At 42.1% G+C, this 15595-nt stretch overlaps 1 protein-coding gene across 1 annotated transcript in view; it reads left to right on the top strand.

Moving 5' to 3' along the window:
* Window positions 1-15595, top strand: part of MET (MET proto-oncogene, receptor tyrosine kinase) — a 158739-nt gene that overhangs the window by 117859 nt on the left and 25285 nt on the right. Inside the window, exons 11-14 of the mRNA XM_054725928.1 lie at window positions 1187-1405; window positions 10810-10956; window positions 13156-13312; window positions 13508-13648. Coding sequence (XP_054581903.1) covers window positions 1187-1405; window positions 10810-10956; window positions 13156-13312; window positions 13508-13648 — 664 coding nt within the window. The remainder of the gene's footprint in view (window positions 1-1186; window positions 1406-10809; window positions 10957-13155; window positions 13313-13507; window positions 13649-15595) is intronic.

Here is a 15595-nt window from a genome sequence, read left to right as displayed (position 1 = left end):
CTTGGTGTGGGCCTCTTTGGATTCCTTATGTTTTGGATTCTCTACACTTCCTGGGCTTGTATATCTATTTCCCTAGCCAGACAGGGAAGTTTACTATAATTATTTTTTCAAATGGGTTTTCAATATTTTGCTCTCTCTTCTTTTGGCACCCCCATGGTGTGAATATTGGTACTCTCAAAATTGTCCCAAAGAGTCCTTACACTATCCTCATTTATTTATTTATTTTTCTTTTTGCTGTTCTGATTGGGGGTGTTTCGTTTGTTTTGCTTCCTTATTTTCCAGATATCTGATTTGATTCTTGGCTTCATCTACTCTACTGTTAATTCCATGTAAATTACTCTTCATTTCAGTTAGTGTATCCTTCATTTCTGACTAGTCCTTTTTTATACTGTCAAGGTTCTCACTAAGTTCATTGAGCATCCTTATAACCAGTGTTTTGAACTCTGCATCTTGTAGATTGCCGTCTCCATTTTGTTTTGTGTTTTTTTCTTCCTGACTTTTAGTTCCATTCTTTCATTTGGGGCATGTTTCTTTGTCTCCTTATTTTGGCAACCTCCTATATTTGTTTCTATGTATTAGGTAGAGCTGCTACATCTCCCAGGCTTGGTAGAGTGGCCTAATGTAGTAGGTGTTCTGTAGGGTCCAGTGGCACATCTTCCCCAATCACTCAAGCTAAGCACTCAAGGTGCACCCCCCACCCCCATGTTAGCACCCTCCTCTTTTAGTTGAGCCTTGATTGCTGTTGGCATGTCAATGGGGAGGGATTTGCCCCCAGGCTTCAGCCACTGACCTCCAACCATGGTGGAGGATGAACTGTTCAGGGGCCTACCCCACAGAGCAGGACTTACTTCAGTGGGGCTCTGGTGCCAGTTGAGTCCACCCCTTGAGTGTGTCACTTGTGGAGGCAGTTGTGTGGTGAGGCTTCAACCTGGACTGAAGCTGTCCATTAGGTGCATTGGCTCTGGGGCCCCAAGGTCAGCTGCACCTCTATTCTGCCAGGGGCCACCCAGCATGAACTACAAAGCTGTCTGCAGATGGCTATTACTTGTGCTGGGTTTGGAGGTTCCCAGGTGAGTCCAAATATTATACCTTTCAATTGATTGCCTGAAACAGTGAAATGTGAAAGTTGCTATTGATGTTGTCAAGCCATATCCTGCTTATAATAGGTAATTGTGTCTTACTATAGGCATGTCAACATCGCTCTAATTCAGAGATAATATGCTGTACAACTCCTTCACTACAACAGCTGAATCTGCAACTCCCCCTGAAAACTAAAGCCTTTTTCATGTTAGATGGGATGCATTCCAAATACTTCGATCTCATTTATGTACATAATCCTACCTTTAAGCGTTTTGAAAAGCCAGTGATGATCTCAGTAGGCAATGAAAATGTACTGGAAATTAAGGTAAGAAATGCTTAAAATATCCTCTTAAATCATCAACTAGCACTTAATTGACTTCATAGCTATGTGAATAGAATTGTTGTACTGGTTGATCATTATCTAAGCTCTGAAAAATACATTTTTTGGCTTAGGACTAAAAGGTAAGTATAATCATGAACTGCTATCTAATAAATAATTTAACAACTCTTTTTTGTGTTATATTAAAAAGTAGCAAATGTGGCCGAAACCGGTTTGGCTCAGAGGATAGAGCGATGGCCTGCGGACTCAAGGGTCCCAGGTTCGATTCCGGTCAAGGGCATGTACCTTGGTTGCGGGCACATCCCCAGTAGGGGGTGTGCAAGAGGCAGCTGATCGATGTTTCTCTCTCATTGATGTTTCTAACTCTATCCCTCTCTCTTCCTCTCTGTAAAAAAATCAATAAAATATATTTTTTTAAAAAAGTAGCAAATGTGGGACACAAATCCATTAAATAGGCTTCCTGTGATGCATTATCCTGTCAGTGTCCTGTATGTATTTTCCTGGGTGCCGAAATGAGCTCATCTATACTAATAAAAGGGTAATATGCTAATTAGACCGGATGGCCTTCCGGGCAAAGCCAAGGTGGCGGGGCCGAGTCAGAGGTGGTTAGGGGCAATCAGGCTGGCAGGGGAGAGCAGTTAGGGGGATCAGGCTGGCATAGGAGAGCAGTTAGGGGGATCAGGCCAACAGGCAGGTAAGCGGTTAGGAGCCAGCGGTCCTGGATTGTGAGAGGGATGTCCGACTGCTGGTTTAGGCCCGACTTCGGGATCAGGCCTAATCCGGCAGTCAGACATCCCCCAAAGGGTCCCAGATTAGAGAGGGTGCAGGCCGGACTGAGGGACCCCCTCCCCCCCCCCCCCGCCTGTGCATGAATTTCGTGCACCGGCCCTCTAGTTATAAGATAAAAGTTAAGCGCCATGAGAGTAAATGCATCAATTGTAGTTCTGTACTTCCTTAAATGCTTGCAATTTTGTGTCTAGGAATAGTCATCTCTAATGTGAACTATAAATGGAGCTGGGTTTCCTCTACCTTAGGAATATATTAGCCTCTAACTATAAGGTAATTGGAGAATAACAGATTATCTTTTCTACTCCAGGCTGTGGCAAACAAAGAATAGTAAAGCCCAAAGAGGTTGAGTGATTTGACAAGTGATGAAATAGTGACTAGAATACAGCACTGTTATGTCGCTTCAATCATTTTTACTTCAAATAGTAATAAAACAGGCAAAATGATCAAGATTTTAATTATATATATAGCCTTTCACTAGAAACAAGAAACTATCCTTCAACATGTTGTTTTTAATATGCTTTTTAATATACAGTAGGTCCTCTGGTTATATCAGAGATCTATTCCTAAGGCGCAACGTAACGCGATTTTTGCCGTAAGTCATAACCCACCTACATGTCACTCACATGGAGCACATACACAGCAGTAATGAAGTGAAACAGAAAAAAAAAATTTTAAAGAAAGAAAACAATTCCTGACCTTTACTTGTGGTAAATAAATAATAAAAAACATAAAGCACATATGTATGTACATATGTCGAAATGACCGAACTTTTTTTTTTTATAAATAAATGGGAAATGGCGATGTAACCACAAAACAATGTACGTCAAGTCTGATATAACCCAAGGACTGTCTGTATATATATTTTAATATGTTTTTATTGATTTCAGAGAGAGGAAGGGAGAGGGGAATTGAGCTCCCAACCTGGTCAGGACCAGGAATCGAACTGGTGACCTCGTGCATGGGGTCATGCTCAACCAGCTGAGCCACAGTGGCCAGGCTCAACATGTTGTTTTTAGACAATCATAATGTGTTCCCTAAAAGATAGCCTGGATGCAAATATGAACAAACACAAAGTCATAGAATAGGATAGTTCTTGTTTAGGTATAATATAAGTTCTCTTAAATCATCATACGTTTCAACTGAAATTTTTCTTCTTTTTTGACAAGATTTTCTCTCCAGCTAAACCCATGCACATGTTCATACTCATATAAGTTTACTAACCTCGCAATTGTGTTTTGCACAATAATTAAGCAAGCCCAGAATGAAATTAAATGGAGGCCTGCTTCAGTGAGCGACATGTTTACCACAATGAAGCTCTTTCATCTGCTTCATTAATTAGTTTTATAAAGGGAGAAAAAGCTTTTATCTTTCTTTTTTTCTCAACTAAACTTATCTAGTGTGGCCTTTTGCTTTTCAACAATTACAGTGTTTGTCGTTTGAAAGATTCCATTTGGTTTTTCTTGATGAAAACAAAGGTTTATTTGCAAATATTTTTATGCCCAGATAAACTCTATTTTTCCATTCCTGTGTCTATGATGGAAGGATTAAAGATAAATGCTTCTTTATCTATTCGTCCAAGCACAGTCTTATATGGAGAAAACTTCTTTTTCTGTAAATTAAATACCCATTTTTCAATGTCTTACAAAATTGTTGGACCAAGAAAAATATGATTTGACATCCTCCTCAGCCTTTTAAAGCTGTTCCCAACATGGCCCACAGAGTCTCTGGAAACAGGCACAAAACGCTTTCTTCCTTTGCTTATGTACAGAATGCCTCTTTTCTCTAGCAAGCATAGAGCACCTGTCATGTCACAAAGTGGCAACCTGCGGGGAAGGGGCCAGTTTAGGGAGACTGTTTTGGTATCATGATTGAGTCTTTTCCCATACTTCAATTTCCTTACGTACAAGAGGAAATCTAAAGTATAAGAGAATGTTTGTGTGACAGCAACTTAACCCTTTGTCAGTCTCTAAAGTTGATCACATTAAAACCTCGGCCTCTCTTAGGACAGAAACAAAGGATAGCAAAGCATTAGGAAAAAAAAAAAAAAAAGGCCTCCTCTGGACAAGTAGTGGACTGTTTGTATCAAAAGAAAGGATAAATAAGCACAATTTTACTTAAAGTGCTTATTCAATTACCATTCAAAACGTAAGTGTGGAATATGTATTCCATCAGTGGAAGCATCACGGGGAGCATCATTGTACAGAGCGGGATTTACTCCTTTTTATTGTCAGGAAGAGTTCCTGCTCCTCCAGCAGCCATGCATATGAGCATTCCTTGGCTGCCAAGAAAGAGACTGTGATGGTTTCCAGCCCTAGTTATAAGAATCGCCTCAGTCAGCTGTTGGCCCAGTGACTACACCCTGGTGAAGGGGGTCGGCCAAGTGTGGATCCAGAGAATGTAACAGAGACCAAGGGTCAGTCGCCCCTTAGAACAAAGGAGAAACCCCATCAACATGGGAGGTTTGTGAGCAAGGCCTCAGCCAGCCAGCACCAGTGCTGGACAGTGGTCATCACAAGTAGACATCTCTTTGGGAGTCCACGCCAGAGCACAATGTTTATGTCAGAAGCAGCTCACTTTGTGTGTCACTTTAATTAATATACAGTACTTTGGCATACATTATTTCACCTGAGATCCATGTGGACCTGTACGTTTTGGGAAGTCAGTGATGATTTTCCCCATTTTCAGATAAGTAAACGGAGGTTTTAATGATGCAGTGACTTGTCTTGAGTCCACTAGGGCTCATACTCAAGTTTCTTGATTCCAAAATTGGTTTTCTTTCCACCAAGTAACAATGCTTTTCAATTAACTTTTATTTCATGTATACCAAAATACCTTTTATAACCGACTTTTCTGTCATACGGTATGCAGAAATCTATACAGTTCTCTAAGTGAAATAGCTCTAAACTCTTTACAAAATACCTGAAAATCAAATGTTGTGTTGCTTTGTGTATGAGCACATTTTGTGGGACTAGAGAAGTACAGTATTTAATGCTGGAATAAGGACTGCCTGACTCTGCCCTGGGGGTTTGTCTTGTTTGGAGCATATTGTATATACGGTTATGGGATGCTTCAGAAGCCCAGTCTGAAGTCAGCTGGAATAGGAAAAGGGAGGCAGGAACACCAGCTAAGGCAGGGAGCAGGACCTTGGCCTCTGATGTTGTGAGCACAAGAACAGACGGGGGAGTCAGGAAGAAGCCTGTGTCAGTGTTTAGGCATCAGAAGCCTCTATAAGGGGGCATATTTCTGAGCTAACACAGTCTATCAGCTGCCCAGAGCCAGCCAACGATTGTCTTCTTCCCTCTTCTGATGATTTTACCTGCAACTATAGGCCCAATCCCAACCACAACCACTGTGAGGCCAGTTCTAGCTCCAGACAGGATGGTGGTGAAGAGTTCTTTTCTTAGAGGTCATTTGTCCCCATAGCAAGATCTATTCTTACTTAAGGTACTCAGAAACTACTATTTCCCTGTACCGTACATGTTAATATGCATTCTTTAGAGGCCCAGTGCATGAAAATCGTGCACTGGGATGGGGGTCCCCACAGCCCAGCCTGCGCCCTCTCGCAGTCCGGGACCCCTTGGGGGATATCCACCTGCCGGCTTAGGCCTGATTCCCCCCCCCCCCGCCCAGAAATTGGGCCTAAGCCAGCAGTCAGACATCCCTGTCACAGTCCAGGGCTTTTAAAGTCTGGGACCCCTTGCTCCTTACCGCCCACCTGCAGCTGAGGCAGGAGAGGCTCCCACCACCACCACTGCATTCGCCAGCCGTGAGCCTGGCTTCTGGCTAAGTGGCACTCCCCCTGTGGGAGTGCACTGACCACCAGGGAGCAGCTCCTGTATGGGGCCGGGGAGGGACGCGGGAGGTTGGCCAGCCGGGAAGGGACCACAGGAGGGCTCCAAGGCATGTCTGGCCTGTCTCGCTCAGTCCCAATCAGCCGGACCTCAACAGCAAGCTAACCTACAGGTCAGAGCGTCTGCCCCCTGGTGGTCAGTGCACATCATAGCAAGTGGTTGAGCTGCCTTAGCATATCATTAGCATATTACTCTTTGATTGGTTGAACGGCCAACCAGACACTTAGCATATTAGGCTTTTGTTATATAGGACTAGAGGCCCAGTGCACGAAATACGTGCACGGGGGGAGGGGGTCCCTCAGCCTGGTCTGCACCCTCTCACAATCCGGGACCGCTGGCTCCTAACCGCTCACCTGCCTGCCTCATCACCCCTAACCACTTTGCCTGCCTGCCTTATTGCCCCTAACTGCTCGCCTGCCTGCCTGATCTCTCCTAACTGCTTCTGCCTCAGCCCCTGCCACCATGGCTTCGTCCAGGAGGATGTCCGGAATGTTGTCCAGAAGGTCATTGGGCTGTCTGGTCTAATTAGCATATTACGCTTTTATTGTTATAGATGTGGCATGGAGATAGCATCTGTGAAGAAACCAGTTTAATTTTGGTTCACCAAGCTTATTTCAAATGACCTAGGAACTTTCTCCCCATATGCTGTTCACATTCTGCAGACTCAGTTTTGAAGTTTTCTATGAGGGTTTTTTGGCCTGATTCCTAAGCTGAGGGACTCATCCTCTGGATAAAGTATAAATCTCACCCCCCCCCCCCCCCCAGCCACCACCACCAACTCACTAGTTTCTTCTGCCCATCTCCCTGGACTGTTGCCTGGATGAGTCCCGCTAGTACCCTGCCCCTCCCTGCCTTAGCTTACTTTCCCAGACTCAGTCTTGTGGCCACCACGATGTATGAGAACTTGTAAGACCCCTTCTGTTAAAATGCTATTTTTCAAATCCTAACCAATTCCACTCCCATTCGCTCTATTCTGCAAACAGTTTAGACATGGGTCCCGGGCCTGAATCCTAGATGGAAACGTGTCACAGCTGACCAGAGTTGGAGAGAAAGGGAATGAGGATCATCCTGATATTATATATTGGGAGTAGTTTTCACTTTAGAAAGGCATTCATTTTAACATTACAGTGAGATGAAGACACTCTTATCTTTATATTCTCAGTAAAAAGAATGTGTCTGACACACAGTAGATGGTAAGGAGATACTGTATCGAATGGAATTTTATTTGCTTCATGACTAAGTCCTTTCTTGAACCTTATTTCTCAAAGTGTAAAGCAGGAATGACAATAACAGCTACCTCAGGAAGATGTCTTTACAAGATAAAATGAGATCATTATACTTCTAAATTGCTATGTGTGTGTAGGGGATTAAAGACCAGAAAGTTTCTTCTACAGTATATTGCTTTATTTAAAACTCATATACTGCCATTTCAGTGACTGAAAAACTGAACCAGTTTTGTAAGTGTGTTCTTCTATTTAATAACACTAACCTATAATAATAAAAGGGTAATATGCTAATTAGACCGGACGTCTTCTGGGCGTCATTCCGGATGTCCTTCCTGATGAAGCTGGGGCTGGAGGGAAGCCAGCCCAGGTCCCGGGTGCCTGCGGGCGGCCGGAGGAGGGCAGCAGCCTGGGTCCCGGGTGCTGGAGGGAAGCTGATGCTGGCAGTTGGGGGAAGGAAGGCCTACTCTTGCACGGATTTTTGTGCATCGGGCCTCTAGCATTAAATAATGAAAAAGTAACTGATAAAACTTCTAAAAATATACCTTTTTCCCACGGCTCCATAAAGCTATGTTTGTTTTAAACGATAAAAAGTAGCCTACAACTATTCCTTTTTTTTTTTTTTTGACACAGGCCCCTCTGCTATAGGGTAGTGGGCTGCCAGTTTCACTCTGGTGATATCTTGGGTTGTAGACTTTTAAGGTAATTACTGAACATACAAAGCTAATAGTGATTTCTTATGTAAGTCACTGCTTATCCTGTGTTCCGTGGCAGGCACAGATGAAAAGGGGTTCCGTTGTGTGGCTGTGTGATCTCTTTTTGTTTTAGAGAAGCCTTTATGCCAGGCGTCCTCAAACTACGGCCCGCGGGCCACATGCGGGTGTTTTTGCCATTTTGTTTTTTTACTTTAAAATAAGATATGTGCAGTGTGCATAGGAATTTGTTCATAGTTTGTTTTTTTAAAACTATAGTCTGGCCCTCCAACTGTCTGAGGGACAGTGAACTGGCCCCCTGTTTAAAAAGTTTGAGGACCCCTGCTTTTGCAACATCCAAAGAGGTCCTGAGCCTAACGGGAGGATGGGAAATGTAAATGCAGTGTGTTCCTCCCTTCCCCCAGCGGCTGGTACTCTCTAAGCAAGCAAGACACATTTTAGTCATTCTCTCATAAATCAAGTCCTCCAGCTCTTTCATCTTTTTCTTCATCATTCCCTGAGTCCCCTCCAATATGTGAGTGCCTTAGCCCTCCTCAGCCTAACCAACAAGTTGTCATTTGAAGCCCCAAAGTGACTCATTAGATTTATGTGCTTCTATGTTGAACTGCCCCGTGTGGCTGGCCTGGTTCAATGGAGTACACGTAGTGCCCCTAGAAACAGTATGAAGATAGAGTCTGCTTGTCTCTCTTTTTTCTTATACTCCAGATTCATGTTAGAAAGAAGTATTTTCTTATGACCTCTTTTCCCAAAGTAATATCTGACCTACCAGTCTGTGAAGATCCATATGAGACGGTGTAGCAGTTTGCTAGGGATTAAAGGTCATGAAAAGCAGAGCAGCGTTTGCTGCAGCTCTGCTGGCTGTTCTTTGTCCCTAAGAAAAGTAGTAATGTGCTTTGATATACCTGTCTTCCAAGTAATGGCTTTTTAGTAAATAACTGTACTCATTAATTGTTAAGGTGAGAGATCGCCCCTCTGTTTTCACTTCTTTCCCATGCTCAGGGTTGGTTTCTTCAAAAAACGTTAATATCTTATAAATGTCTGATGGCAACTTCAGTTAGCTAAATATGTCAAATTGAATAATTTTTTAAATCCTCACATAAATACACTGAGTGGCCAGATTATTATGACCTCTGAATGCATAATAATCTGGCCACTCATATATATATATTAGAGGCCCAGTGCATTGAATTCGTGCATGGGTGGGGTCCGGCCAGCCTGGCCAGGGGGAGGAGACATGGGCAGTTGGCTGGCCTGCCTGCTGGTCAAACTCCTGGTTGAGGGGACAATTTGCATATTAGCCTTTTATTATATATGATGATATACACTGAGTGGCCAGATTATTATGCATTCAGCGATCATAATAATCTGGCCACTCAGTGTGTGTGTGTGTGTGTGTATTTTGTGCACTAGAGGCCCGGTGCACGAAATTCATGCATAGAGGGGGGGTGTCCCTCAGCCCAGCCTGCACTCTCTCCAATCTGGGACCCCTCAGGATCGGGCCTAAACGGGCAGTCGGACATCCCTCTCACAATCCAGGACTGCTGGCTCCCAACTGCTTGCCTGCCTGCCTGCCTGCCTGCCTGCCTGCCTGATTGCCCCTAACTGCTTCTGCCTGACAGCCTGATCACCCCCTAACCACTCCCCTGCCAGCCTTATTGATGCCTAACTGCTCCCCTGCCAGCCTGATTGTCCCTAACTGCCCTCCCCTGCAGGTCTGGTCACCCCTAACTGCCCTCCCCTGCAGGCCTGGTCCCCCTCAACTGCTCTCCCCTACAGGCCTGGGTCGTCCAACTGCCCTTCCCTGCAGGCCCGGTTGCCCCCAACTGCCCTCCCCTGCTGGCCATCTTGTGGTGGCCATCTTGTGTCCACATGGGGCAGCCATATTTGACCACATGGGGGCAGCCATATTGTGTGTTGGAGTGATGGTCAATTTGCATATTACTCTTTTATTAGATAGGATATATTAGAGGCCCGGTGCATGAATTTGTGCTTGGGTGGGTTCTGGCCAGCCTGACCAGGGGGAGGGGACATGGGCAGTTGACCAGCCTGCCTGCTGGTCGAACTCCTGGTCCAGGGGACAATTTGCATATTAGCCTTTTATTATATATGATGATATACACTGAGTGGCCAGATTATTATGCATTCAGAGATCATAATAATCTGGCCACTCAGTGTATATAATTAATTGTTCAAAATAATGTAGCCAGGCTCTCAAATCATAATGAGGGTCACATGGCATCTTACAGGAATTCCTTTAACAATAAATTCACTTCTGTATAGGATTTAACTGTGTGAGAAGGATGAAAAGAAACTGCCTAACTCAAGGACGACAGGAATATATTAACAGATGAGTTAAATCAGAGTCCCTCGATGCACTAGTATTTTATAAAATGCTCATTGTGATTCTAAAAGTGAAGCCCAAGTTGAGTTTCCCTGCATTAGGCAGCACAATAGCTAAGACTCTGTCTTGCTTGCTTTTTGCCAGCCATCAATACCCCTGAGAGCATGAATGGGGTGATTATGGCTAAGAGGTCATTAGATGTAAGGATGTGAACCAAAATTCTCTTTCCTTTTCTCTAAAATCCAATTCGATGGAAAGCTACATGCTGTGATTCCTAAACAATTAGTGCCCTAAAAAGATCATGCTTTCTTTCAGCCGCCCAAAATTCCCATGAGAGGAGTATCATAAACTGAGTTTCATGTGCCTTGGCAAACAGCGTGGCCTGTGTTTGTAGTATATTTATGTTCCTTCACAATTGTTAGTATTTCCTGCAAAACTGTGAAGTGTTAACAGCCTCTTTTCTTTCTTCCAGGGAAATGACATTGACCCTGAAGCAGTTAGAGGTGAAGTGTTAAAAGTTGGTAATAAGAGCTGTGAGAATATCCACTCACATTCTGAAGCTGTTTTATGCACAGTCCCCAATGACCTGCTGAAATTGAACAGCGAGCTAAATATAGAGGTGGGATTCCTGCATTCCTCTCATGATGTAAATAAAGATGCTGGTGTAATTATGTCACTCGCAAGCTTAAAATAAATCATTAAACTCATTTGTGTGCTAGCTTTGGCTCATCAGCTCAGCCTTGATTCTTGGTTGTTATTTTAGAAATAGTGAAGTTTTTGTTGCACTGTCTCCTTCCCAAGATTGAGGGGGTAGATCTCAAAAGTCCTTCCCAGTCACACTCCCTCTGTGTCATGCCATACTCTTGCCAAAATCTCGTCTAGAGATGAATAAGGACATATCCAAGGTTGCCCCTGCACCTACCTCTGACCACCCTAGGAGGCCAGATCCAACATACTGTTGCCTTCCACAGTGATAACAAATGCATGGGCCTCATAAGCAAAAGAATAAGTATGTATGCACTGGACAAAATAAAATAGAAATTAAACTATTTTTACAGTAACTTCTTCATGTAGACAGCTAAATTAATAACCTGGAATCAGAGTGAAATATTTTTTTGCATTCTTTTTTTTCTTCTTGAAGAGCTTTATTGAGATTAACTCACATACCATAGAGTTCACACATTTAAACTGGTTTGGGGTAATTACATTATTAATATTTTAAACTTGTAGTAAAATATATATAACAATTTTTGCCATTTAATCATTTTTAGTGCACAATTTAGTGGCATTAATTACATTCACACTATTGTCCATGTAACCACACCCCTAGCTAATGCTAAGACGTCTTTTATCACCCCAAACAGAACACTGGAACCAGTAAGCAGTACGTCACATCCCCTCCTCTTCCCCAGCCCATGGTAACCTCTAACCTACTTTCTGTCTTTAAAAATTTGCCTCTTCTAGATATTTCATATACGTGAAATCATACACTACTTGTCCTTTTGTGTCTGGCTTACTTTAAATATATTTTTATTGATTTCAGAGAGGAAGGTAGAAGCGAGAGAGATAGAAACATCAGTGATGAGAGAGAACCATTGATTGGCTGCCTCCTGCATACCCCCTACTGGGGATCAAGGCCGCAACACAGGCATATACCCTTGACCAGAACCCAGGACCCTTCAGTCTGCAGGCCAATGCTCTATCCACTGACCCAAACCGGCTAGGGCTCTGCTTATTTTATTAGCATGTTTTCAAAGTTCATCCATGTTATAGCATATGCCAGAACTGCATTACTTTTTAAGGCTGAATATTCCATTGTATGGATATACCAGGCTGAATATTCCATTGTATAGATATACCACATTTTGTTTATCCAAGAATGAGTGCTTTGTAAAGGGTTCCTGAAATCTTCTAAAAAGTTATGAAATGGAAAACTACAAAAAAATATAGAAAATTAAGGCTGAGCCGAAACCGGTTTGGCTCAGTGGATAGAGCATCGGCCTGCGGACTAAAGGGTCCCAGGTTCGATTCCGGTCAAGGGTATGTACCTTGGTTGCGGGCACATCTCTGGTAGGGGGTGTGCAGGAGGCAGCTGATCGATGTTTCTCTCCCATCGATGTTTCTAACTCTCTATCCTTCTCCCTTCCTCCCTGTAAAAAATCAATAAAATACATTAAAAAAAATAAATCCACTTTAAAAAAAAAAAGAAAATTAAGGCTGAATTATGAGATCAGAGTTTAGAATTTAGAAGGACCATAAATCCTAAAAATTATACAATGTTAGAGATGGAAGGGACCTCAAAGATTTCCTCTATGTATCCAAACTGATATTAAAACATTTTAAGGCTTTATTGTCCCATAATAATGATTATTTACTTCTTATGGTAAGTGTCCTTTGCCCTCTTCCCCACCCTGTAGGACAGAATTAATATCCTGTTGTCTCTGTTTCTTACTATTTATTTATACATATGTGGGATATATCACATTGTGTTATAATCACCTGTCTATGTGTTTATCTCCCTTTTATATCTCAGTTACTTGAGATCAAAGATTGTATTTATTTTTTTATCCCTAATACCTAGTTACAAGCAAACAGCTAAATATCATATAAATAATTCAGAGATTATTAGCCCCTACCTATTAAAACACTGAAGCAGAATGGAGGAATGTCTTATTACTCCTAAGGCAATCATGCCACTTATGGAACAGTAATAACCAGGTGGTATCTGGGGCCCACAGAGACTGCTCCAACCTGTGTGGTATCTTTTATAGCTATCTCAAATAGCCAGCTAAATTTGGCTCTCCTTTATCATTTTTAGTGGAAGCAAGCAGTTTCTTCAACTCTCCTTGGAAAAGTGATCGTTCAACCAGATCAGGATTTCACAGGATTGATTGTTGGTGGCGTCACAATATCAACAATACTCTTATTATTACTTGGGCTTTTCCTGTGGCTGAAAAGGAGGAAGCACATTAAAGGTACATTTTTTTAATTGTTTATTTTAAGGAATTACTTTAAGAATGCAATTATTACAATTTAAAATTGTAAGTTCATGTGTGTGCTGTTGTATATGCAATCCATAAAGCCTATGAATTCTTATCCGTCAGCCAAGGTCTGCTGTGACCCCTGGTAGCCAAGTCTTTAACGAGCTCTTTCTCTCTCTCTGTTTTAAGACGAGGGCAGTGAATTAGTTCGCTATGATGCAAGAGTACACACTCCTCATTTGGATAGGCTTATAAGTGCCCGAAGTGTGAGCCCAACTACAGAAATGGTTTCAAATGAATCTGTAGACTACCGAGCTACTTTTCCAGAAGGTATGTTCCAGTTTATTGTTCTGAGAAATATGTAAACATACACCTCAGTGGGTTTGTGGCATTGTTGTTTATTTTGGGGTTTTCCTTTATATTTTTATAAAAATACTAGAGGTCCAGTGCACAAAATTCGTGCACTGGGGAAAGGGGGTGTCCCTCAGCCCGGCCTGCACCCTCTCCAATCTGGGACCCCTCAGGGGATGTCCAACTGCTGGTTTAGACCAGATCCCAATGGGCCTAAACCAGCAGTCGGACACCCCTCTCACAACCTGGGACCACTGGCTCCTAACCACTCGCCTGCCTGCCTGCCTGCCGGTGTGATCGCCCCCTAACAGCCCTCCCCTGCCGGCCTGATCGCCCCTAACTGTCTCTGCTTCGGCCACCATGACTTTGTCCGGAAGATGTCTGGTCTAATTAGCATATTACCCTTTTATTAGTATAGATAAAAGAAATATTTATTTCATTTTTTGGCCAAGAAAGTATTTAATTTGACATAGAATTACTGGGCTCTTGTTTTTAAATGTACTCATGTATACATTATGTTAGATTTTCAGTCTTTAAGCTCTCTTCTCACAAAAAGGTTAATTTTTATATTTCAAGTACAATTCACATTCAATATTATATCAGTTTTAGGTGTACAGCATAGTGGTCAGATAATTATATACCTTATGAAGGGATCCTCCCAATAAATCTAATACTTACCTGACACCATATAGTTATTACAATATCACTGACTATATTCCCTATGACTATATTTTGCATCCCCATGACTGTTTTCATAACTTCCAATTTGTACTTTTTAATCGGTAAAAAGATTAATTTTAAAATCATTTGAGTAAAGGTAAGGTGTTTATCATCTCAGTACAATGTTAAGAAATTGTGAAATGCTCTTTAACAACCCAGAAAAGGATAAAATACAAAATTTATATTTATTTATTTTTATACTTATTTAAATATAATTTGACACTGCTATATTTTTTTACCTCAAAATGTTGATCCTCAGACATTTAAATTATAACTTTAGTACTCCTTTGAATTGTTAGTACACAGCCTTTTATCCACAGCACTCCAGGACCTCAATATATTTTTTAGTCTTATTCAATAAAAACCTTCATGTATGTGATTTAAACAGGAGGGGTTAGCATCATCTGCTTTGCAAAACAATAAGCTTAATATTGGTTAACCAGCACATTTCACAATGTTTTATTTAAAATCTCCTGGTAAAAAAGCAAAATGTCTGTATTGTGTCTGCTCCATTATCTTTAGAAGTTACAGGACATGAGTCAAATACAAGGATTTCCCTGGTTGAATATTTACCATTGGACAAATAAAATGAGTCACAGACAGTTGTGGATACAGGAAAAGTTAGAGGTTGTTCCTCCAAACAAGTACAAGAGCAATAAGGCAGTTAACATTTTAATTTTAAACCTTACTCTCTCATATATTTTGAAGTTTATATTAATTCTGTAGAGATACACATAAATATTGCCTTTGTCCACCTGATTCCATTTGCCTTTAAAAAAATCCATGCCCTGCCGAAACCGGTTTGGCTCAGTGGATAGAGCGTCGGCCTGCGGACTCAAGGGTCCCAGGTTCGATTCCGGTCAAGGGCATGTACTTTGGTTGCGGGCACATCCCCAGTAGGGAGTGTGCAAGAGGCAGCTGATCGATGTTTCTCTCTCATTGATGTTTTTAACTCTCTATCCCTCTCCCTTCCTCTCTGTAAAAAATCAATAAAATATATTAAAAATAAATAAATAAATAAAAAATAAAAATCCATGCCCTGCCCTGGCCAGCGTGGCTCAGTTGGTTGGGCATCATCCCATGTACCTGGTGGTTCGCTGGTTCAATTCCCGGTCAGAGCATGTGCAGGAGGCAGCCATTCCATGTTACACTCTCACATCAATGTTTCTCTCTCTCTCTCTCTCTCTCCCTCCTCTACCTTCCTTT

Source organism: Eptesicus fuscus, chromosome 14, assembly GCF_027574615.1.
Source record: "Eptesicus fuscus isolate TK198812 chromosome 14, DD_ASM_mEF_20220401, whole genome shotgun sequence".
Lineage (NCBI taxonomy): Eukaryota > Metazoa > Chordata > Mammalia > Chiroptera > Vespertilionidae > Eptesicus > Eptesicus fuscus.
This window is presented reverse-complemented; position numbering and strand designations above follow the sequence as displayed.